The sequence below is a fragment of the Phyllostomus hastatus genome, unplaced genomic scaffold, assembly GCF_019186645.2.
Source record: "Phyllostomus hastatus isolate PE091 unplaced genomic scaffold, TTU_PhHast_1.1 phas_scaffold_501, whole genome shotgun sequence".
NCBI lineage: Eukaryota > Metazoa > Chordata > Mammalia > Chiroptera > Phyllostomidae > Phyllostomus > Phyllostomus hastatus.
The window spans coordinates 32366319-32391861 of record NW_025334033.1 but is presented as its reverse complement, the minus strand read 5'-3'; the positions used below and the strand labels follow the sequence as shown (position 1 = coordinate 32391861).

At 38.7% G+C, this 25543-nt stretch overlaps 1 protein-coding gene and 1 pseudogene across 6 annotated transcripts in view; both read right to left on the bottom strand.

The window, feature by feature from the left end:
* Positions 1-218: 218 nt before the first annotated feature.
* On the bottom strand, positions 219-1217 carry LOC123808458 (annotated as a pseudogene).
* A 7960-nt stretch (positions 1218-9177) lies between these two features.
* The window catches only part of KIF23 (kinesin family member 23), a 29002-nt gene continuing 12636 nt past the window's right edge, over positions 9178-25543 (bottom strand). For 2 of the 6 annotated variants that reach the window (XM_045822741.1, XM_045822742.1), the window contains 14 exons: positions 24917-25019; positions 20714-20793; positions 20509-20628; positions 20161-20287; positions 19454-19612; positions 18527-18684; positions 17459-17632; positions 17007-17186; positions 16417-16728; positions 12971-13201; positions 11978-12060; positions 11704-11782; positions 10507-10577; positions 9178-9719 (listed from right to left, as the gene is read on the bottom strand). In XM_045822741.1, the coding sequence (XP_045678697.1) occupies positions 9704-9719; positions 10507-10577; positions 11704-11782; positions 11978-12060; positions 12971-13201; positions 16417-16728; positions 17007-17186; positions 17459-17632; positions 18527-18684; positions 19454-19612; positions 20161-20287; positions 20509-20628; positions 20714-20793; positions 24917-25019 (1893 nt within the window). In that variant the 3' untranslated portion in view covers positions 9178-9703. The remainder of the gene's footprint in view (positions 9720-10506; positions 10578-11703; positions 11783-11977; positions 12061-12970; positions 13202-16416; positions 16729-17006; positions 17187-17458; positions 17633-18526; positions 18685-19453; positions 19613-20160; positions 20288-20508; positions 20629-20713; positions 20794-24916; positions 25020-25543) is intronic. The other 4 variants (XM_045822743.1, XM_045822744.1, XM_045822745.1 and 1 more) reach the window with 3 other exon arrangements.

Below are 25543 nucleotides of genomic sequence, written 5' to 3'. Positions count from 1 at the left end.
ACACAACTTTTTTTGGGGGGGCTGGGTACAGTGAACTTTACTGATGGTGCATGACAAGGTAGGGCTCCCTAAGCACCCCGCTTCTTCAAGGGGTCTGAGATGGAAACTGTGGAGGTCAGAAGATTCCTGGTGTGTTGGGGGATCGATTTGGGACAAAGACTCCCCAGCATCTGAGGGCCTCTCTTCCTTTCCCCTAGGGCTGGTGGTCCAGGCAGCTCTTACTCCTTGGAGGCCATGTGAACCATAAGGTCTACCGTGTTGCTGTAGCCAAACTCACTGACATACCAGGAAATGAGCTTGACATAGTGGTCACTGAGGGCAATACCGTCCTCAGCATCGAAGGTGGAGGAGTGGGTGTCACTGTTAAAGCTGCAGGAGACAACCCAATCCTCAGTATAACCCAGAATGCTCTTGAGGGGTTCTCCTGATGCCTGCTTCACTACCTTCCTGATGTCATCATATTTGGCAGCTTTCTCCAGGTGGCAGGTCAGATCTACAACCCACACATTGGGGGTGAGAACATGAAAGGCCATGACATTGAGCTTCCAATTCAGCCCAGGGATGACCTTGCCCACAGCCTTGGCAGCATCACTAGAAGCAGGGGTGATGTTGTGGGCAGCCTCTCAGTCATCATGCCACAGCTTCCCAGAAGTGCTATCCATGGTCTTCTGGGTGGCAGTGATGGCATGGACTATGGTCATGAGTCCCTCCACCATGCCAGAGTTGTCATGGATGATCTTGGCCAGCAGGGCATAGCAGTTGGTGGTACAGGAGGCATTGCTGACAATCTTGAGAGAGTTGTCATACTTGCCATGGTTCATAACCATCACAAATATGGGGGCATCCACAGAAGGGGCAGAGATGATGACCCTCTTGGTTCCACTTTTCAGGGGAGCCCCAGGTATCTCCAACGTAGTGAAGACATGAGTGGATTCCACAACATATTCAGCACCCGCATCACCCCATTTGCTGTTGGTGGGATCTCACTCCTGGAAGTTGGAGATGGACTTTACATGGATGAAAAGCTTTCTGTTCTCAGCCTTGACTGTGCCTTTGAACTTGCCATGAGTAGAATCATACTGGAACATGTAGACCACATAGTTGAGAACAGTGAAAGGGCCATTGATGGTGACAATATCCACTGTGCCAGAGTTAAAAGCAGTCCTGGTGCCCAAGTGCCCAATACAGCCAAATCTGTTCACTCCAAACTTCACCATCATTTCTCAGGGTTGTGGCTGGCACTGCACAGGAAGACATGGCTGTCTGTCAAACAGTCCCAACACAACAACTTTTTGAAGAGGATATCTTTACCTCATTGTATGTCCTTGCCTCCATGGCCATAGATTAAGTGACCATATTAGCGAGGATTTATTTCTGGGTTTACTATTCTAGTCCATCAATCTATACCTGGTTTTATACCAGTAGCATACAATTTTGATTATTGTAGCTTTGTAGCATAGTTTGAAAACATCGTGTGATACCTCCGACTTTGTTCTTTCTCAAGATTTCTTTGGCTCTTTGGGGTCATTTGTGGTTCCATATAAATTTTAGGCTTAGTTCTAACTCTGAGAAGATTGCCATTGGTATTTTAGTGGGGATTGCACTGAATCTGTATATTGCTTAGGTAGTAAAGACTTTTTAGCAATAATAATCCTTTCCATCCATGAACAAGGTGTATCCTTCCATTTATTTATACCTTCTTCAGTTTCTTCAATGTCTTACAGTTTTCAGAGTACAGGTTTTTCACTTTAGTTAAATATATTCATCAGTATTTTATGGTTTTTTGATGCAGTTGTAAATGAGATAGTTTCTTAATTTTTTCTTCTGATTGTTTGTTATTAGTGTATAGAAGCACAGCTAATTTCTGTATATTGATTCTGTGTCCTGAAACTTTACTGAGTTAATTTATTCTAATAGTTTTTTGTGAAGTCTTTAGGCTTTTCTATATCATGTCACATACAAATAGTGAGTTTTATTTCTTCCTTTCCAATTCGGATGTTGTTTATTTCCTATCTTTTTGCTGTGGCTAAGACTTCCAATAAGATGAATAAAAGTGGTGATAGTGGGCATTCTTGTCTTGTTTCTGGTCTCAGAGGGAAAGCTTTCAGCTTTTTACTACTCAATATGATACTAGCTGTGGGTTTGTCATGTATAGCCTTTATTATGTTGAGATATGTTCCTTTTATACCCACTTTGTTGAGAGTTTTTAGCATGAAAGGATGTTGAATTTTTTTCAAATGCTTTTTCTGCATCCATTGAGATGATCATATAGTTTTTATCCTTAATTTTGTTAATAAGATGTAGCATGGATTGACTTATGGCTGTTGAACCATCCTTCCATCTCTGGGATGAATCCCACTTGGTCATGGTATATAATCCTTTTAATGTACTGTTGAGTCCAGTTTGTAGAGATTTTTTGCACTTATGTTCATCAAGGACATTGGCCTGTAATTTTCATTTTTAGTAATGTCTGTCTGGTTTTGGTATCTGCATAGTGCTAGCTTCATAAAATATGTTTGGAAGTGCTCTTTCCTTTTCAAATTTTTGGAATAGTTTAAGAAGGTAAGTATTAATTCTTCTTTGAATGTTTGGTAGAATTCCCCTGTAAATCTGTCTGGTCCTGGATTTTTATTTGTTGGGGGTTTTTTGATTGCTGCTTCAATTTCATTGCTAGTAATCAATTCATTTAAATTTTGTATTTCTTCCTGGTTCAGTCTTGGAGGGTTATATATTTCTAGAAATTTTTCCATTTCTTCTCAATTGTCAAATTTGTTTGCATGTAATTGTTTATAATATTCTTTAATTAGTCTTTCTATTTCTGTGCTGTCAGTAGAAGCCACTTTCATTTATGTTTTTACTTATTTGGGCTCTCATTTTTCCTCAATGAGTTTGGCTAAAGGTTTGCCAATTTTGTTTATCATTTCAAAGAACTAGTTTTTAGTTGTATTGATCTTTCCTGTTTTTAAAAATTTGCTTATTTCTGCTCTGAACTTAACTATTCCTTCCCTCTGTTTCATTTGGGGTTTGTTTGTTCTTCTTTTTCTAGTTCCTTCAGGCTTAGAGTTAGATTGTTTATTTTGGATTTTTCTTGTGTGTTTTTTTAAGTAGATTTTTTTTTAGATTTTATTTATTTATTTTTAGAGAGGGAAGGGAGGGAGAAAGAGAGAAACATCAATGTGAGATTGCTGGGGGCTGTGGCCTGCAACCCAGGCATGTGCCCTGACTGGGAATTGAACCTGTGATGCTTTGTTTCGAAGCCCGCACTCAATCCACTGACCTACGCCAGCCAGGGTGGGATTTTTTCTTTTTTCTTGAGGTAGGCCTGCTTTTGCTGAATCCCATAAATTTTGAAAAGTTGTGTTTTCATTTTCATTTGTTTCAAGATAGTTTTTTTCCCCCTTTGAGCTATTGGTTGTTTACTAGTATGTTGTCTAGTCTCCATGTATTTGTGTTTTTTCAGTTTTCTTCCTAGAGCTGATTTCTAGTTTCATGCCATTGTGGTCGGAAAAGATGATTTCAGTCTTCTTGAATTTATTGTGGCTTGTTTTGTGGCCTAATGTGTGATCTGTTCTGGAGAATACACACTTGAAAAAATGTGTATTTTTCAGTTTTGGGATGAAATGTTTTATAAATGTCTATTAAGTTGATCTGGCTTAATGTGACAGTTAAGGCCACTGTTTTCTTATTAGTTTTCTGTCTGGATGCTCTGTCCATTGAGGTGAGTGGGATATTAAAAACCCCTATTAGTGTGTTCATGTGGATTTCTCCTTTTATGTCCATTAATAGTTACTTTATATATTTAGGTACTCCTCTGTTGAGTGCACAGATATTTATGATTGTTACATCCTCTTCTTGGATTAACCCCTTTATAATTATGTAGTATTCTTCCTTATATTTTTTTACATTTTTTTTGTTTTAAAATCTATTTTTGTCTGATATGAATATTGCTACCCCAGCTTGCTTTTCTTTTCTACCCCTTTACTTTCAGTCTGTATGTGTCTTTTGATTTGAAGTGAGTCTCTTATAAACAGGATATAGATAGGTTATGTTTTTTTAAAAAAAATTATTTATTGATTTTAGAGAGAGAAACATTAATTTGTTGTTCCACTTATTTATGCCTTCATTGGTTGACTCTTGTATGTGCCCTCACCAGGGATTGAACCCTCAACCTTGGCTTATTGGGATGATACTCTAACCAACTGAGCTACCTGGCCAGTGCAATGGGTCATGTTTTTTAATCCATTCTGCCACATTATGTTTTTTATTGCAGCTTTTTTTTTTACTTTGGTTTTTTAAAAAATATTTTATCTGTTTTTGGAGAGAGAGGAAGGGAGGTAGAGAGAGAGAGAGAAAAACAATGACATGAGAAACATCAATCAGTTGTCTCTCGTATGTGCCCTGACCAGAATGCAATGTGCAACCCAGGCATGTGCCCTGACTGGGGATCGAACCAGTGACCTTTTGCTTTGTGGGATGATACCCAACCAACTAAGTGACACTGGTCAGGGCAGTATTGAAACTTTTAATCCTTTTACATTTAAAGTAATTATTGGTAAGTGTGTACTTATTGCCATTAAAAAAAAATCCTCACTCACAGATGTTTTCTGTTGATTTTAGAAAGAGAGGGATGAGAAACCTATAGCCAGTATCATACTCAATGGGCAAAAACTAAAAGCTTTCCTATAAGATCAGAAACAAGACAAGGATGTCTACTTTCACCACTTTTATTCAACATAGTATTGGAAGTTCTAGTCACAGTGATCACACAAGAAAAAGAAATAAAAGGCAAATTGGAAAGGAGGAAGTAAAACTGCCATTTGCAGATGACTTGACAGTGTACATGGAAAACCCTATAGCCTCCACCAAAAAACTACTCAACCTAATAACTGAATTTGGCAAAATAGCAGATACAAAGTCAAAACTCAGAATTTGAAAGCATTTTTGTACACTAACAATGAAATGTACACTGAAACAAAACTAGGGGGAAAACCACATTTACTATAGCAACAAGAAAAATAAAGCACCTAGGAATAAACTTAACCAAAGAGGTAAAGACCTGTATTCAGAAAACCACAGGACACTGAAGAAAGAAATTAAGGAAGATACAAACAAATGGAAGCATATACTGTGTTCATGGATTGGAAGAATCAATATCATTAAAATGTCCATATTACCCAAAGCAATCTATAGATTCAATGCAATACCTATTAAGATACCAATAACAAAATTCACAGATTTAGAACAAATATTTCAAAAACTTATATGGAACCAAAAACAACCCCAAATAGGGGTCTGCTTTCTCAGGCAATCTTGAGAAAGAAGAACAAAGTAGGGGGATCACAATACCTGACATCAAACTATATTACAAGGCCACTGTAATCAAAACAGTCTGGTACTGGCATAAGGACACATAGATCAGTGGGACAAAATAGAGAGCCCAGAAATAAATCCATATCTCTATGGTCAACCAATATTTGACAAAGAGGGCAGAAGCATAAAATCAGTAAAAACAGCCTCTTCAACAATGGTGCTGGGAGATCTGGAATGGTACCTGCAAAAAATGAAACTCTACCACCAACTTACACCATACACCAGAATAAACTCAAAATAGACAACAGACTTAAACCTAAGCTGTGACACCATAAAGTACTAGAGGAAAACATAGGCAGTAAAATTTCAGATATTTCACTCAGCAATATTTTCATCAATACATCCTCTAGGGCAAGGAAAATAAAGGAAAGAATAAACAAATAGGATTATATCAAATTAAAAAGCTTCTGCATACTACAGAAAACGTCATCAAAATGAAAAGGGAACCAATCACATGGGAAAACATACTTGCCAACAATACCTTGGTCAAGGGTTTGATCTCCAAAATATATAAAGAACTCATATGACTCAATGCCAGGAAGACAAACAATACAATTAAAAAATGGACAAAGAGCCCTGGCTGGTATGGCTCAGTGGATTGAGTGCTAGCCTGTGAACCAAAGGGTCACTGGTTTGATTTCCAGTCAGGGCACATACCTGGGTTGTGGGCCAGGTCCCTAGTGGAGGATGAGTGAGAGGCAACCACACCTTGATATTTCTCTCCCTCTCTTTCTCCCTCCCTTGCCCTCTCTCTAAAAATAAATAAGTAAAATATTTTAAAAAATGGATGAAGGGCCTGAACAGACACTTCTCCAAGGAGGACATACAGAGCCCACAGACATGTGAAAGGATGCCCAACATCACTAGCCATCAGAGAGATGCAAATTAAAACCACAGTGAGATAGCACCTTACACTGGTCAGAATGGCCATCACTAAATCAACAAACAAGTGCTGGTGAGGATGTGGAGAAAAGGGAACCCTAGTGCACTGCTGGTGGGAATGCAGACTGGTGCAGTCACTGTGGAAAACAGTACAGAATTTCCTCAAAAAACTAAAAATGGAACTGCCTTTTGCCCCAGCATTCTTACTGCTGGGATTATACCTACTCACCCCAATGTTTATAGCAGTGTTATTTACAATAGCCTAGTGCTGGAAACAGCCTGAGTGCCCATCAGTAAATGAATGGATAAAAAAAACTGATAGATTTACACAATGGAATACTACACAGCAGAAAGAAAAAAGGAGCTCCTACCCTTTGAGACAGCATGGATGGAACTGGAGAGTATTATGCTAAGTGAAAGAAGCCAAGCAGTGAAAGGCAAATACCATACGATCTCACCTGTAACAGGAACCTAATGAACAGAACCAACAAATGAGCAAAATAGAACCAGAGGTACGGGAACAAGGAACAAAATGACAGGGACCAGAGGTGGGGGGCAGGGTGGGTAAGGGAAGGCAGAAGGGAAAGGGCCTAGTTAAAGAACAAGTATAAATGACCCATGGACATGGACAATGAAATGGGAATTGACTGAGCAGGGTGCATGGATGGGGCAGGGGAGAGTAACAGGGGAAAACTGGGACAACTCTAATAGAAAAAGAGAGGGAGGGAGGGGGAGAGAGAGAGAGAAACATTGATTGGTTGTTTCTGATACCCCCCCTCCCCAAACCTAGGTATGTGCTCTGACTGGGAAACAAACCCACAACTCTTTGGTGTGTGGGGTGATGCTCCAACCAAGTCACCTGGTCAGGGTTTATTGCCATTTAAAAAAGAATTTTTTTAGTAATTGTCTTCTGTTCCTTTTTTCTTCTCTTGATTTCTTAAGATTTTTAAATTTATTTTCTTTTTAGACAGTGGGGAAAGGAAGGAGAAAGAACAGGAGAGAAACATGAATGTGTGGTTGCCTCTCATGTGCCCCTCCCTGGGGGTACCTGGCTTGAAACCCAGGCATGTGCCCTGACTGGGAATCAAAGCAGCAACGCTTTGGTTCACAGGCCAACACTCAATCCACTGAGCCACAACCAGCCAGGGCTCTTCTCTTGATTTCTTACCTTGTGTTTTGCTGGTTTTCTTTTGTATTTCGTTTGGATTCCTTTCTCTTAATTTTTTGTGTATCTTTTGTAAGTTGTTTTAGTTTGTAGTTCCATGGGGTTTATGTATGGCATTCTATTTCTATAGCAGCCTAATTTAAGCTGATAAGCATTTAAATTTGAATCAATTCTACAAGGACTACATTTTTACTCTCTCCTCCATACTTTGTTATTGGTGACATGCTTCAGATTTTTTTGTGTTGCTTATTTCCTAATTACTTGTAGTTTGGGAATGGAGAATTATTTTTGCAATACCATGATTTTTTCAGTGTTTGACAAATTGTGACTCTGCTGTTGCATTTGGAATAGCACACCTTTCTTAGTTTTTTTACTTGGTTAAAATTCAATAGACTGGCATGTTATTTTTCTCTGGCTCATTTCACTTAGCATGGGACATCTGTATTAGTGTCAATAATAAAAATAAAGGAAAAGATTTCACAGACTGGCAATCAGGAACCTTTATTTTCCAGAAGGTGGTGCAATAGCTCAAGGTTTGGTTTCTCTTCTGAGTTGGTTCTGGGACTGGCTGCACTCTGGAAGGAGTAAAAAAAACTGGTATAGCAACATCTGGGGCAGAGTTAAGGAAAGTGTGGACCTAGCACCTGGGACTTTGTGTTACACAGTCTGGTAGGGGGGTCATCTAATGGGGGTACTCACAGAGGTTCATGTAGACTTCCTGCTGAAACCCAGTGGTTCTTTCAGTGCCCTTTTTGATCCTTATCACCCACCTTCCCTTCCCTCCCCTCCCACTCAGTGATGAAGGCCCTTCGCAGAAACTCCTGCTACTGAAGAGAAATGGGTGCCTCCAACTTGAAGCTCATGGTCAGTCACTCAGTACTTTCTCTTTCCACCTCTTTTGTAAGAGAGGTAGCTGCTGTCACTGCTGGTGAAAGCCCAGCTTGTAGTGCCCCCAGGGGAGTACTGACTTCTTCAGTCCTGCCCGCCTCCAAACCGGTCTCTATCCCATCTGATGGCATGCCTCATTTTCCTATCCTGTTGGCTGGACCTCCATGAATTCTCTATCTCCCTTGTGTGTCCACCTGTTTGCACTGTCCATTTTCACCCCACCTCCTAACTACTGCACACTGGGGATGGGACAGCCTCACTGACTCCCTTGGATCCAAAGTCCCCTTGAGGTCCCATCTACCTAGTTTCTGAAGCACATATAGGTGAAAATCTCTTGGATGTTCTGGTGTAACATGCTTTTTTTTTTCAGTTATGAATGACCAATTAGTTGTAAGTAAAAGGGGAGAGAAAAATAGGACTCATGTTACAATGCTGACATCACTCTTACTTTTTCTATATGAATTTAAGTTACGTATAGTATCAAGAATTAAAATTTTTGATACCTGGGAATTTATGAATGCTGGTTTTGAAACCCTGGCAAATCAACTGAATTAAGAAAAAAGGGAGGGGGGGGTGGAGATTCCAGGTCAAATACTATTTATCAAAGATTGTTTGTGGGCCAATGGGATACCAGCAGGTTATGCATGTGAGTTGGGATAAGATTCCTGGTTCTCAGCAGGGGAAACACCCCCTTTCAAAGCAATTTTTTTTGTATGCTAAAACAAGTAGCCCCAATGTGAGAAACTTCTAGTGCTTTCTTTTAATTCATTCCACTTTTTAATTCATCCCACAAATGAGTGTCAGTCAGCTAAATGCAAGGCACAGTGCTGGGAATATGTTATGACTATTCTTATACTGTAAGAATAAGACTGTATTTCTTAGTGCTTTTATTTCAGTTCTTTTGGCATATCTAAGTATCAGAAAGTGAATATGTACACACAAAATTCAAAATAACTTCCTAAAATGGTTTTAGTATTGGCCAGTCACTAACATCTTTATTTTAAAAGTTTGAATTGTCAAATACTTAAAGTGCATTTTTTGCAGCTAACCAGTAGCAGCATTTGTTTATAAAACCTTAAGAAATATTCAGGCAAGAGCTGGAAATGTCACAATAAAAAATAAAATGTGATTTAGATATATTCTTTCTTAATCACCAAAGACAAACACTTGCATGAATTAGTTTATGTGTACAAGAGCAATACAAAAAATAGTATGATTAAAAAGTTTATACAGCAATGAGAAAAGGAGGTCTTTCTGTGCTATTAATATTAAATATGGCAAGGGATATAATCAACAAAGCTGGACTTGTACAAGATGATGCAGAAGACTCCTTCTGGCATGGTTTCAGAGAAATCACCAACACAATGGAAATATTCTTTTATTACTGAGACTTTCAGTTCATGGCTTCTTGCGCCTGAAATGCAAGTGTTGAATTTTGCAATCAGTAACACATTCACAGCAATTTAATCTCTAGGAGGGCTTTAAGAGATTTCCTGGTTTTATCATGGGAAAAGTTCAAGTCCTTCTGAGAGTGCAAATAACTGTTACAAAGTATGCTTATCTAGTATTTAATTTAAAAAACAGGATGTCCCATCTTTATCCCAGTGCAGTGATTTTACAAGATGCCCAAAGAATACAGGTGTTAAAAGTGGGCACATGGACTTATATAAGTAGATACTTGAAAAGAAGGAGTTTTACTAGTATGAAAAAAAGAATGGGCGGAGTTCTTGGGTATGTGTTTAATATAAGAGGGAAAAGTATGATTCCTTTCCCAACCATGAAACCCCAGCACTGTATGACTTTAGTGAACCCTTAATTGCTGTAACTAACACCAAGAGGCAAGTTAGGAAAGAATGAATTACAGGAAGAGCTGCCATCCCTGACTAAAGCCTTTAGCGTCCCTTCCTTATGGGTAATCTCAGGTCAGTCTCTCAAAGCTTTGACAAAATATGAACAAGAGTGAACCAAATCTATCACCTCCTGTTCTTGCAGCTCTAATTATTCTTACCAAGTCTTCTGAGGTCCCCAGCACTGCTGCTGCCTATTGCAATCTGCCAGTAGGGCCTAGATATTCCATGGGGTAAACAAAAACCGCTTATGTCTTCTTAAAAGAAAGTAGATAATAGGGAGGGTAAGGTGGTGGTGAAAGTACTAGAGGAGGGAAAAGATGCACAGAAAGGCCCCCATTACCCAGTACTCACTTGGGTTGTGCATGATGCTGATATCCAGGTCCCAGCTGAGACCCTGCTCTCATCTCTACAGCCACAGAGCACTGATGGGAAAATTACAAAAGAGGAGAAGATCAGTTCCTCTCAGTAGCCTATAAAACACGATTCTGCTTAGACAGGTTCCATCAAGGTGAAACCCAACATTGCTTTCTAGTTTAGCTCAGGTACCTGTTAAAGCACCAGATACTCCGTTTATTTGACACAGGCCACAGAGACTGTCATCTGGAATGGTCTTTAGAGATCATCTGTGTAAATTTCCGCATTGTAGATAAGGAAAAGGAGTTCCTGAGAAAGTTAGTGGCCAGAGCTTGGTCCCCTAGGCCCCACCTTCCCATGCTCTGCCCATATAAGCCTCCCATTAGGAATAACAGTTCTACCAGAAAGTTCTGCTTCTGACGGATTCCTATCAATTTGATATGAATTGTCATCGCTGTCATTCTAGGGCAGCGATTTTCAACCTTTTCCATCTCACGGCACACATAAACTAATTACTAAAATTCTGCAGCACACCAAAAAATGTATTTTTTGCCAATCTGACAAAAAAAGTATAATTTTGATTGATTTACAAAAAAAGAGAGAAAAAAAGGTAATTACCTACCCTTTTTGCTCCAAAGTAACTTTTTTAAAAATTAGGTGCTTATACTTTAATATAAGGATTTCTGGTACCAAGAATTAACCAATCAGGTGCAACCTTATTATGCAACATGACCAATAAGATGCAGCTCTATTTTATGGCCTATATATTTATGCTTCAACACAGGGCACTCACACTGACAGCTATTGTTGTATTGACTATTATCATTTTTTAAAATTTGACAATCTAAGGGAAAAGAGGTCAGTGCCCCTGACTAAATAGTCAGGTATCTCATGTTTTAAAAATTCTTGTGGCACATCAGGTAAAAATTGCTGTTCTAGGGTGATGCTCTCTGACTTGATTCTTGGGCCTTGGGCCCTGTCTGTCTACACTGAAAAGAGGGGATTTGAGCCAAAGACCTGAAGAAATATAAATACATACCTTCACAGGTTTGCTAGGAAAGGCCTATAGGCTACACTGGCAACGTGAGATCAGACCTCAGCTACTTCAAAGAGCATGAAAAGCAACAGCAGTGGGACTTAAAATATGGCACCCCTGATTTTACTAATCAGACAAATATTTAATTTTACCCCTACCCTTGTTTCTACGTCGGTCCATTCAGACTCTGCACCATCTGGTTGGGCAGGTGCTGCTGAGGAAGATCTTCGTTTTCGACTGTGGAAAAAGGGGAGACATGATATAATGCAACAATTATTTTCACATCTAACAGGAAACATATTTGAAGTAGGGAAATACCACTACACTTCTTCAGAGACTAAATGATACCTTTTACAAGCTATTCTGTTCCTTGAGAATGAGCAGCTAAGAAAATGACAGCCCTCTAAAGAGATACATTTGATGATCACTCACCCAGTCGGTGATTCTTGTTTCAATGTCTCAATATCAGTAAACTGAACAGATTGTCCACCACCCCTTGTTTTATAAACATCACCCTAGAGCCAAGAGAAAAGAGCACCATTACACTTTGATAGCATCCAAATGATAAACATACATATATATTTCAAATTGAATTTAAGACTACTGTTTTATGGAAATTCTCATCCACAAAACTAGATAGTGCTTGGGGCTGCTGGGGCTGCACTATTAAAACACTTTAGAAATTCAGGTACATATCGCTCACCAAAGAAAAGTCCAATGCAATGTAATCAGTAACATTATTAATTGCAGAAAATTATACTCCTTTCATTCAACTTATAATATAAAACCTATACTTAGGATCAAGAAATCTGCCAGAACTTTCTCAATAGTCCAAGGCTTTATACTTGCCCCTCTAGCTGTGCCACCTCCTGCCCCCACAGTCAAATGACCATTGTCTTATTTGAAACTATAACTATAATAAGAACTATCCTCTAAATTGAATGTGAAATGAAGAAAAATTTTCCAGTCTTGTCCCTTACTTCCCTTGATTATTCACAGACTCTATGATCATCAGGGGAAATTTTTTCTACAGACAGAAGGGAAAGGGCTTTGGGTAGCTCGATACCAACTAATTTTGATAGGTCAAGTTTTAATGTGGACTTTCTATCTTAAACTGACAGAAAGTAAAGGCAGTTCCTTGTTTAGGTTAATATTTAAGTAGGGGTTGAAACTAAATATACAATAATTAAACATAGACAATAAATCTGGAATTCCTCTAACAAAACTGAGAATCTAAGCTTCATTCAATAGAAAGCAAATTTGGTCCCAGTTTAACAGATTCACACTCAAGGCAGTTACCTTAGTTCTCTAACAAAGAGGTTATATCAAATACCCATTTATGTTCCAGCAGACACTGCCTATGTGTCATGGTTTTTTGTCGACTTCTTGTATATATTTTTTCTCCCTGTGTAGATTTGTCTTTACCTTAATTAGTTTAGTTTCAATCTCCCCATCGGAGGCTAGTTCCTGGTGGGTCAGCATGTACTTCTCACACTTAGCTAGTGCCTTTTCATTTGGAACAGATACTGTGATGGCATGAGGGACATGTGGTTGCATGACTGTTTCAGTTTGCACGTTACAGGCAGGCTTATGATCTACCCATCTGTCTCCTGCAGAGCGTGATCGTCTGTGTCGGAGACGAAGTGGTGGTGCGTTCTGATCAAGTTGAAAGGAATCAAGAAAGAAGCATAACCCAGAATTAATTTAGGGGTATTAGAAGTGCAGCAGGTTTGGCTACATTACTTGGTCACAATATCAAAACAAATGCATGAACCTTTTCAAAAGCTAAATATGTTATTCAAATGATTTAAATGTCCTCTCTGATTTTAAATGCAAAACCAACAAAACATCTTTTAACACCAGCTTGCATATTATATATTCTACCAGGGACTGTCCCTTTCACCAAAGAATGGGAAGAAAATTTCTGGAAATGCTGCTAGTCTTTCCTATGTAGGTGGTATTTAAGACAAATAATTCATTTCACATTCTTGACCAACATTTGTGCCTGCTATTGTGAGGTAATCTATTAGGCCCACAACTATGTTACAAACTTCAATGATATCCATAAAAACCTAAACATCTCATAGGTCTCTAAACAAAGAGAAAACACTCCTTATACAAAGACAAAAAGTAAAAGCTGATTGGGCTGTACAGTACAAAATGCTAAAGACCGTAAGGGATAATTAAGAACCCTATGTATAAAATGTTTAAAAGAATGTAAATAAACTGAGTACTTTCTGAAATTTAAAAATTTTTAAACTTCATTAAAAATTCAAATAGAACAATGGCTATAACATACCAATTATTTTTCCCCCTAAAACATTCCATAAATGGTTCCAAGAACCAGATAAAGAATATAGTATCAAATCAGTCTCCATCATACAATAAAAAACTAGTTGCTTCTAGTCAAATATCATTCAACCTAAGAAAAAATACTTCACTGCCCTGGCTGGCGTAGCTCAGTGGATTGAGCACGGGCTGGAAACCAAAGTGTCCCAGGTCCAATTCCCAGTCAGGGCACATGCCTGGGTTGCAGGCCACAGCCCCCAACAACCGCACATTGATGTTTCTCTCTCTCTCTCTCTCTCCCTCCCTTCCTCTCTAAAAATAAATAAATAAATCTTAAAAAAAGAAAAAGAAAAAGAAAAAACACTTCACATGTAAGAGATAGTAGTTTGAAGCAATGAGTTATCTTTGGTATTTTGCAAACATGTTTGTTTGTAAAACTGGAAGCAAATGAAACAGTCTGCCACAGGCCAAATCCTTCACAGCTGGTCAAGTAAGAAAGATCCCAATTTCAAAATGCATACCCAGAGAACTAAAAGCATTTTCCTATATAATTGGAAAAAACAAATGAAGCACCAGTGACAGATCACAATAGTGTAAAACATGGGCAACACTGCCCTTTCTGGTGTGGCTCAGTTGGTTGGGTGCCATCCCGCAAAGTGCAAGGTTGCCAGTTTGATTCTCAGTCAAGGCACATGCCTGGCATGTGGGTTCCATCCCCTGTGGGTTAGGGTCTATGAGAAGCAACCAATCGCTTTTTCTCTCCTTTCCCTCTCTCTAAAAAAAAATAAATAAAATCTTAAAAACAAAAACAAACACGGGCAACAAAGTTTGCCTCTAAAGATGCCGAAGCCTCTCAGCAAGCAGGAAACTTTCCATGATTAAAATGGCTTAATTAATGTTGAACAAAACAGTCTGGCTCTCACAGTCTACCATTTAGCAGAAGTGACAGTTTTCTTGAACACATTTAGTAATAAATACATTCTGAAATAAGCTTTGGAAAAGATGATAGACCTTACAATCTACTATGATTTATGAAATAAAATTATACTTAAAATTTTTCAAGTATAATTTCAGTTCACTGACCATAATTTTTCATCAACAAACCTAGATGCATGGATACTAGCCTAAACTTTTCTGCTGCACTTCTTAGAGATTTTGATTTCAAGTGAGAAGTTCAAGGATCTCTAGTAAATCCTCTTAAATATCTCCTTAGCCAAATTAGGTATTAAATTAATGTTGAACAGGCATAAGCAAGCCTTGAATAGTTTTGCCTATAAGCTTTCATAAAATAAAGGGGATTTACAAGAGTTGATCAGAAAGACCAGTCACCATAATTTGCTCCCTACAAAGGTTTAAAGCAGTATCTGCAAAGTACATATAACTTGAGACTTTCAATTTTCTGTTGCCTTGGTATATGCCTGGAGTTCATCATCATTCCTTATTAATCAGGAATGCAGGCCACCTGAATGAAAATATTCTGTATCCTAAATTATACAAGAAAATCTAAAGCGAATAGTTACTATAAGATTAATTTGTTTAGAAGAAAAATTTTAAGAGTTATGTATTAAGATTTTACTAAATGTAAGTTCACAATAGTAACTTGGTTCATTTATTCAGATTCAAGGGATGAAATTTACCTTAATCCTTAAGAAAATATAAATGTGAATTTGTTTAAACACCCTGAAATGAGGCAGAGCTCTTATAAGCTGAAGTAAAGGTCTTGAGATTAAAAGCAATTTATTAGGCATGCAAAGCTTCAGTAGTTACAAAACAATTGGCCTGGACTCTTCAAAAACAGCCAATGTCATGAAAATTCAAAAAGAGGGGACTATTTTATATTAAAAGAGATTAAAGAGATGACAGCCACATGCAGTGCATTCACCGTGACAGCACCATGGATTGAGAAAAGGAGAGCTGTTACTGGGACAGCTGGGGAAAGGTAAACATGGACTATGTACCAGAGGATATTTATTCAGAGCTGATGTTAACTTTCTTAGGTGTGGTGAAGATTGCGGTTATACAGGACAACGTCTTTATTTGTGCTATGAAGTCTGACTTACTTTCAAAAGTCCAAGGGAAAAACATTTACGTTATCTATGTGAAATAACAATGGTAAATCTAGGTAAGGGGAAAAGATGACACTGTGCCATTGTTTCAACTTTTCATTGGGTTTGAAATTTTTCAAAAGTTGAGAAAACAGTTTTAAAAGTCAAAGTTCAAAAGCAGCAAAAAAATCTAACGGGAAAAAAAACAAGAAAAAACTTGGAAAATGTGCTCTAAGTCACTCATATTCACATGCTCATTAGCTTAGCAACTAAAAAGCAGATTACGCTGTCATGTACCGTACTGACCTGTGTTCGCTAAACCTAAGGTGTATTTCTCTTGCTAAATGTTTTTAGGCAGTTTTGGCTGAAGAGCTAGGCCTCATTTTGGGGTGAGTTGATCTTGCAAATTAACATAAAAATTAGAACTTTTTTACATGGGAGCTTAACCATCTTTTTGTCCAATTTTTTGAACCAAGTTACAAAAACACAAGATTAAGATCTATCGCTATAACGCTTTAAAATAATACCGGCACTAACCCTGCGGCATTGATCCTCTTCTATTTCTATCTCATTTCTGAATGTAGGAACCACCTCCCTGCCTTCAGTCCAGTACACCCCTCGCCTTCTGTCTGACACGATACAAGTTTTACTTTGTCCTGGCTCCTGCTGCCTACGCCTTGCAATGGATGTGACATTGAGAGGTGTGTTGTGCGGAGGAATTTTCTGCTCCCACTCCGAAATGCAGGAAGCTACAGAAATGCTGCTGCAAGAGTTAGAGCGCCTATGTAGCTGTGGCTGTCTCATGAGTTGCTGGCCGTTGGAAATCTGAGCAATATAGTTACCAGAAAGCTAAAAAAAGTGAAAAGAAATTAATGAGCAAGACTGAAAAACTGAAACAATTGATTACTTTTCTACAATTCAACATATGAAGATAACATTATAATTACTTGTACCAAATTACTACATTTTTATACTAAATTTGTATTTATACTAAATTAAAAAATTAAATAGAAGTTTGAGAAATGTAAGTAATGTAAAACAAAAAAATTTATTGTCATAGAAATAATAACCTAATCTGAACAGATTTTATTAAGGTCTAAATTACTGCACAACTACACGTAACTTACAGGTGCTGGTGATGGAGCAACAGGTCTCTGAGTAGATTTCTCTCGGTCCCGCTCCCGAGAGGGTCTCTCTGGCTTTTCAGTTTTGGGTTCAGTAACAATAGCTTTCAGTTGTTTTAATTTTTCATCTTTCACCCACAGTTTATTTTGCATCTCCAGTTGTTTAGCTGCCACTCGACGCTCCTACAGATTATCAATGGCAATATACATTCTAATTCAATTACATCAAACAAGTACACCAGATTACTGAAACACTATTTCCTGAAAACGACAGTTCTCCAATTCTTCCAGAGATAGATACTTCATACTGCTAATGAATTCCAAGGGCAGAGAAAGGAATGAACTGAGCTGGCAACTACTGTCACCACAACCAGAACCCAGGTACAGTCATTCAGAACACTACAATTTGAAATAAATCACCTATTTGCAGTAAGCACTACAGGAATGACACTCACGCATTCTTTCTCCCACTTCATTGTTGTTTCCATCACCATGTCTTGCAACCTGGCTTCTAGTCTGCATTTGTCAGAAAACTGTCGCTGAAGTTTCTGATTCTGGGCGTCAAGTTCCTGTTGCAGATTGCGTTTATCTTCTTCAAAGATAGTAGTTGTTTTCTCTAAAATTTCAATCTGGAAGGCAGACCATTATGTTCAATATTTGGTATGTAAATATTTCATGCAACTATAAAATACCCTCTTTTTGCAAATATAGTTGTGGAAAGAAAAATCATGAAGGGCCCTGGCTGGTGTGGCTCAGTGGACTGAGTGCCGGCCTGCGAACCAAAAGGTTGCTGGTTTGATTCCCAGTCAAGGCACATACCTGGGTTGTGGGCCAGGTCCTCAGTTGGGGGGCATGCAAGATGCAACCAATGTACGTTTCTCTTGCACACTGATGTTTCTCTCCCTCTTTTTCTCCCTTCTCTCCCTCCCCTCCCCTCTCTAAAAGTAAATAAAATCTTTTAAAAAATCATGGAGGAAATATTTTCCTCTAAAATTTCATCTGATTGCTGCCTTCATTCCTAGAAATGAGAACTTTTAAGCAAGTTCTTCACTGAAAGACTGTTACAAATAATTTAATGTAAAAATTAGTTTCCCCTAAAATTCAGGCCTAAAATTTTATTTTTAAGATTATTTGGAAATAGAGAACACTGCATTGGTTGAAACTAGTTTCTCTCTAGAATAAGCATTCCCCCGAAATGATCCTCTGTAAACGAGGGAATAAACATATGTAATCCATTAATAAGTTAAAAAACCAAGCTATCACCAAAGCTAACCTCTAGAAAGCTCACTTGTTTGGACCAGAAAACATTCCCTTCAACTGCTAATATCTAACTTATAAAATTAGAGTACAATATCCCTTTGGTGCTTTTCGCTCACATTTCCCCCTTTGGGAAAGGGGTGGGGTGAAGACGGATGAATAAGTAGGTGATAACTCGCAGTAAGCGGTGTTTACAGGCCAGGGCGGCACAAGGGCTAAGTCAGAGGACAGCAGTGGATAGCCATTATAATAATGCCAAAACCAACCTTATATTCTAAAGTTTTGTTTTTTTTCTCCAGTCGTTCTATTTCCAATTTCTGTCCTGAGATCACCTTTTCTTTTTCATTTAGTTTTCCTTGAATGTAATTTTCTTTATTTAAAGCACCACTGTCGAATTCTTGCAACATAGCTTTAAAAGTAACAGCTGAAACAAAAGCATGCAGGTTTTTGTTTACCCCAATTCCAAAACAGTCAATGCAATAAACTTTCATTAGCCCATGCTATAGTCTTTCATTTTGCACAATGGCATTCCCTTCCCAGCACTTAGGGCAAATAATTTGCTTCAGGACAAATGCAAAAACAAAAATAGCAGTAGAGTCATTTCAGGAACAGTCAGATCCAAGTTGAATCCCTATTGTACCACTTACTAGATATGTGACTTGGGCAAGTTGTTTTTCCAAGCACATTTCCTCATTTCAAAGTGGGAATTTAAATACCACTTATCTCACACGTTTTCTTGTGAAGATTGAAATGAATTGACGATGCTCAACATAGCAGATACATTCACGGAGCACTAACTATGTACCGGGCTGTTCACTCTTCTACGTGATTCTCATACATCATCTCAAAACCTTACCCTCGGAGGTAGGAACAATTACAATTTTCCCACCCATTTTGCAGACAGGGAAACTAAGAAATAGAGGATTGAATAATTTGCTGAAAGGTACTGTTAAGATATATGTGAAGTGCCTTGCAAATAATTAACTAGCAGGAACGACAAAGTAGCTATGATTCCTTTGTGTATATCACCGTTGATTTAAGAAAAAAGAGCTGTGGGAAAAGTTCCTGTCAGACTCATGAAACAATGACTGGAGCACTTACAAAGAGCAGAGACAAAATGACCCTTCCTTAAGGATCCATCCCACCACAGAACTCAGATTTGTTGCAAATTCCTGGCGTTAAAATGTCCTTACCTTGTTTGTTAAACTCATCAATCATCCTTTGTCGTAGCTGATGGCGTTTCTCTAATGCTTCAATAAGCCTAGGGAGAGTCTGCTCATCATTGATGTCCAAAATTTCGCAGGATGGCAAAGGTGGAAAACTCTGTAAAACCACTTCTGTAACCAGCAGTTCTGTATTGAATGATAAAAAATTATAAAAAGTTACTTAGGAGAGAAAGAGCTTATTTAAACAAGTTTAACACGGTGATTAGAGCCCCAGTCCAATTAACTGTGTGCTTTCATGAGCTATCATGATCACACTGCTTTAAAAATTAGCTGTGCCCTGGCTGGTGTGGCTCAGTAGGGCGGGTGTTGTTGTGCAAAGTGTAAGGTCACCTACTCCATTCCCTGTCAACACACGTGCCTGGGTTGTGGGTTTGGTCCCTGGTCAGGGCATGTGTGAGAGACAACCAATTGATGTTTCTCTCCCTCTCTTTCCCCGCCCCTTCCCCTCTCTAAAAAGAAAATGTTTTAAAAAATTAGCTGTGAAAAAAAAAGGAAAAGTTAAAAACATGAGTTAACATACATAACAAAAGAAATATCATTTATACATTGGTTCAGATTTCTTTCTGCACTTGGTTCTTGAGGGGAAGGGAAGTAAACAGTTTTCCTATGTGAAACAGATTGAACAGAAAGACACAGACTACTCAGTGGGCAAACGATCCAATCCCAAACCATACCATCTCCAACTGGACCTGCCCGAGTGTGCTGCCTGTATCGACGTCCAGGTGTTAACCCACATATTGCCTTGTCCACTGGTCTTGCTACTTCAACTTCTTGGGTCACTTCTGCAAATCTCATGACTTGCTAAGATACAAAACAAATGGAGCTGTTTTTTGTGTGTGTTTTTACAAATAAATATATCCAGTTCCTCAGAAATTACTAAATGAAACAATATTAAATGGCTAATTTCTGTAACTGATGGTGCTGTACCAATTTTTAAAGTTTTCAAAATGTGATTCTTCATACCAATGTAGTTTGTTTTCTCCAGAAACTCTGAGACTACAGAACAAATACATTAAAATTACCAAGCTTTCTTCATAATCTTCGGCCTTTGGATTCACACACACGATCATGCGTACTTTTCCTTCCCCGTCAAAGTAGTTCTTGAACAGATGGGTCAATTTTGAATCTCGATATGGAACCATCTAGAAAAACATTCAAATCCAAATAAACACCTAAGGCGAAAAAAGCAGACAAATAAAACTATACAAGTGGGAGACTGTTGCTTACCTTGTTAGTTCCATACATTTGGTTCTCTCTCAGGACTTCCATACATGTTCTTAGCGTCATTAGTGACTGGTTAATGTTACCTGACAGAAAAATATACATAGAAGACATCTGAAAACAAGAGTAGGTACAACGTGGTCTGTCTGTCTATAAAATCCCTGCTGCACCGAACTATTAAAGGGAAATAACAGATTTTAGTGCTCAAGTTAAAGAGCTGTCCATGCAGGGTCTGGCAGTATTTCTGAAGTATTTAATAGCATTGTGTCAGGAGAGGTTAAATACCATCCTTCAGGAATTTTGTCAAAGGACTGTCCACGAAATGCAACATTACACTTCATGACCCATTAAGTTTCTTCCAAATCTTAAATTCTGTGAAAGAGTGTACTAGATGTAGATGTTTAATATCCTCGTATAAAATATTATCTCTGAAGCACGATCATTTCAGGCTACAAGTTGGCTCCATCGACACTGACATCTCCCCTGCACCCAGAGAGGCTCCTGTTTCTAGCAGGCAGTGTCTGAGGATCCAGCCAGAGCTGGTCCCCTCTCCATCTAAAGTAACAAGTATTTCTTAGGTGGCATACTTGTTACTTGTCACCACTCTCGTTTGGATTTCTGAAGCAAGGCAAGTCTGACAGATTAACCAAGCATGACGCATGCAGGAGATCTCACCTAGGTAGACCCAAAAAGTATATAAGAATGTGTTCATTTTGGAACTTTGATTGAGGTTGACTAACTCTACCATGCTTACATCCTTGACCGCCTCTCAAAACACATGGCTCACCTGTACCCTCAGAATATTCCATGACTGAAGATTTATCTTCCTTGACCCCAACTCCTAATGTCCTTTCTTCTTCCACTGTGCTCTCAGGAACCCATCTTTGTTCATGGAGTTCCCTAACCCCTCAAACCTCTCACACAACAATCCACTGGACACTCTCCCTAGGGGCCAGGTGTCCATGCCCATAGGTTCTCTTCAGCGAGTCTGCATACTTGGATGGGAAATAAATTGCATCTTTGTTTTTATAGCACTATAGCAGTTTATTGCTAATCTCAAGATATTAATGTTCATTGCTACTTTGAAATTATGTAGTTATTAGATCTGCTGGTGGGTTTTTGTTTAAGGCATTAGTATAGCAGCACATAAATTACTGTATGTCAAATGTTATAAGAATACTTTAAAAAAATATCTCAACCTAACTGGTTTCCTTTATAATCCTATGTATTTTGTTCATACACTCAGAAATACATTCTGGGAATGGTCCACAGGCTTCTCCCTGCACCATGGCACAAGGTCCTACAACCTTACGTTTATTTTCCCATAAGGGTAATGCTTCCCCTGTAGCCCTGGGGTCTTTCTGAGTAAAAGTTGCTTGTTTTCTAAAGCCTGGCATTATACAAGGATGGTGAATAGAGGGTGGCCAGCAACATTTTCCTAATTCCTTGCTGCTGCCTTCAAATGTTCCTCCTACCTGCCAGCTCCTGGGCCATTTCGGTATCCATGAGAAGGTCCCTCTAACGTGCTGTCAGAGGCCCTGACGTCTGTTCCAGCAAACCTCTGTTTCCTCACCAGTGGGGCTGCACACATGGCCAAACCCTGAACCACATCATCACCCGAACTGTACCATCTCTGGAAGCTCGAGGCTGTCACATGCCCCAACCACAATCTTCTTCGAGTTCTCATTCCTACCTTGTCACACCTGTTCTCATCCATGTTAACAATGATGGACCTTTCTGTTTCCCTGCCCTAAGAATCAGAAGTCTCCGGTTTCTACTTCTTTCCCAATCCAACCACACTACTTTTCCCAGCAAGGTGAATCCTTCCTCTTGTGATGTGAATTCCAGACTCCCTATCTTCTCGTACTATTGTCCTCCCTCATCCACGAGGGGTGTGTTCCAAGGTCCCCAGGGCATGTCTGATACCATGGACAGTACCAAACCCTGTATATACTTTTTTCCTACACATACATACATCTATGGTAAAGCTTAGTTTATAAGTTACGCACAGTAAGAAGTTAATAACAATAACTAATAAAATATGCTGTAATAAAAATTATGTGAATGTGGAATTTTTGTTAAGTAAAGGGCTTCTTGAACAAAGCACCATGATACCAGGACAGTCGATCTTATAACTGAGGTGGCCACTAAGTGACTAACGGGTGGACAGCATATACAACGTGGACAGGTCACAGGTGCAACAGTGCAAGATTTCATACCACTCAGAGTGGTGTAAAGTTTTAAGTTACAAGTTATTTCTAGAATTTTCCATTTAATATTTTCAGACTACAGTTGACTGCAGATAACTGAAACCATGGAAAACAAATGGCAGATAAGGTGTGGGGGGGCTACTTTATACACATATTTAACATGTGTGTGTCTGTGTGTACGTTCTTTTTAGTCATTTCAGAATCCTGTGAGTCGCCGTCTTGCTCCTTCCCAGGCACTCTAAACTAATCATCAAGGACTTGTTTGAGGCTCTGCCCTCAGCTTGTTCCTATCTGTTCTTCCTGAAAAATCTTACCTCCCCCATTGCCTCTATCATTTCTCTTTTGGCAAAACTTAAACTTATAAACCTCAATCAAGTCAAATCTCTCGCCTTCCAAATCCACATACCTCTGCATTCAATTACTAGGCACTTCCACTTGAAAAATCTGAGCACACGCAATACAAAATTCAGTAACCGCCCATACCCGCACCTCACACTGCTTCTCCTCAGTCAAGATCGTCCTCCTCTTCCTTACTCTCCACATCCAGGGGGACCTACTTCCTAACTAGCTCTCAGTTTTGCCTGATTTTTGCCTCCCAGTCATACCAGTAAAAGGCTCCTAACTGCTTTTCATCTCTAGACTTGCCCCTGGTGTATTAATTCTCTATACTGGGAACATGATCTTTCTAAAAGACCAATCCTTCAACGACTTTATGACTTTACATGGAGGGTGTGTAATGGTAGAAAGTCACAAGTTTTGAGAGTTCAACCTTGCCAAAATGACTTCTAATCCACTTCTTCATCTGAAAAATGGGTATGATACAATCCTGAAAAGTCAGAATCAAGAAATCAAGTCCATGCCCTGGTCAGATAGCTTAATTAATTAGAGTGTTGTCCTGATGCACTAAGGTTGTAGGTTCAATTCCCGGTCAGCGCAGGTTCAAGATCAACCAATAAATGCATAAATAAGTGGAACATCAAATTGACGTGTATCTCTCTCTCTCAAAAAAAAAATAAAATCAATAAAAAAAGAGAAATCAAGCCCATGTATAGTAGAAACTATGAAACACTATAGTCCCTTAATAATTGGTAGCCATCACTATTCCCTCAAGATAAAATTCAGATATTTTAATGATAGATAAGGGCATTCATGACCTTGCTCTCCTGCCTCTGTCACGGTTTACCACCCACACCTTCCATTTCAGCTGCCTTGACCCTGCCACATTCTCTCAGGACTGGTCTGTTTACAAGTAGCTGCCAGGGATGATGTCTTGAACCCCACCCTTCTTCCTGGAGCTCACTACTCCATTTAAGTGTCCACTCCCTGAATTCTTCCTCCAATCCCCCCTCCCCAACCCTTCCCAGGTTGGATGAGGCAGTTCTACTCTGCGCTCCCACAGTACCTCGTGCTCACTTCCATCGTCTACTGAAATAGTCTCATTATCCGCCTACCTCTTGTACTAGGCTGGGCTCTCTAGGGTAGGGCTCCATCCTTCATATCTGAGTTAATTCCTGGCACACAGTAGGTACTCCATAAATGTGATTAACATAAAACATGACTTGAACAGCTACACAAAATGAAAGATTAAATAAAAAAACAAATCACAGATCTCCTTTCAATCGGGTTTTGTGTTCAAAGATTTTTTCCTACCTCCAGAAGCCAATTTTTACTAATAGGAATGCTGGAGTACCTGTTGAATAACTTCATTTTTAAGGACCCAGTACTGACAATACCAGCAATAGATAAAAGCAGATCCTTTCAATATGAATATAATTTTTACTTATTTTACTTTTCCCTGCTCTTGAAGAAATCATTGTATTATAATAGATACCAAACCAGCATAACTAAAGGAACAGCACTAACCACTAAACAGCCTGTAAATTATGAAATCAAAGACAATTATGCTTAAACCTTCTATCAGTAAGCAGACGATAAACTAGCACTGCAAGCTTTTAAAAAAAAAGTTGTAGCAATAGGTTAAGTACTATGCTTTACTCACCAGCTTCACGTAATCTGTTACCCTCTGCCTTTGTCCGGTTGGTTCTTTCACTTCCAGCAAGATCTACCAGGGACAACTGGCTTATAGTGATCTGTTCTTTTTCCTGAAGGGAAGATCACAATGCCAATAATATGACATGAGTTATAACTAGTTTACAATGTTCTTTAAATATATTCAAATTAACAAATCATTGTATTATGGATATAATATTTGCACAATACAAAATGTACTGGTGGGGCAAAGGATACAAGTTTTGGGTGAAAAGTTTGCTAAACGCATATGATAAATATACTCAAAATATGAATGATTACTTGCCCATTGTCTGATCTTCTGCATTTCGGTGGAAGTTCTGTTGAGTGCACAGACCCTGTCTTTCAATGACTTTATCCCCAGCACCTTGCACAGTGCCTAGCACTCAGCAGGAGCTCCAAAAATATCTGCTAAAGTGAGTCTAGGACAAAGCTATTCTAAAATGTTCTATAATCAAATATTTAATAATTTTACAATCTAATAATCTCATAGTATGCTAATAATTTTTATGAGAAATGAAAGTCAAGAGGTATATGACTGATATTGTAATGTTAGATGTGATTCAAAGGAAATTAAGTGTATATGGGAGCTTGACTT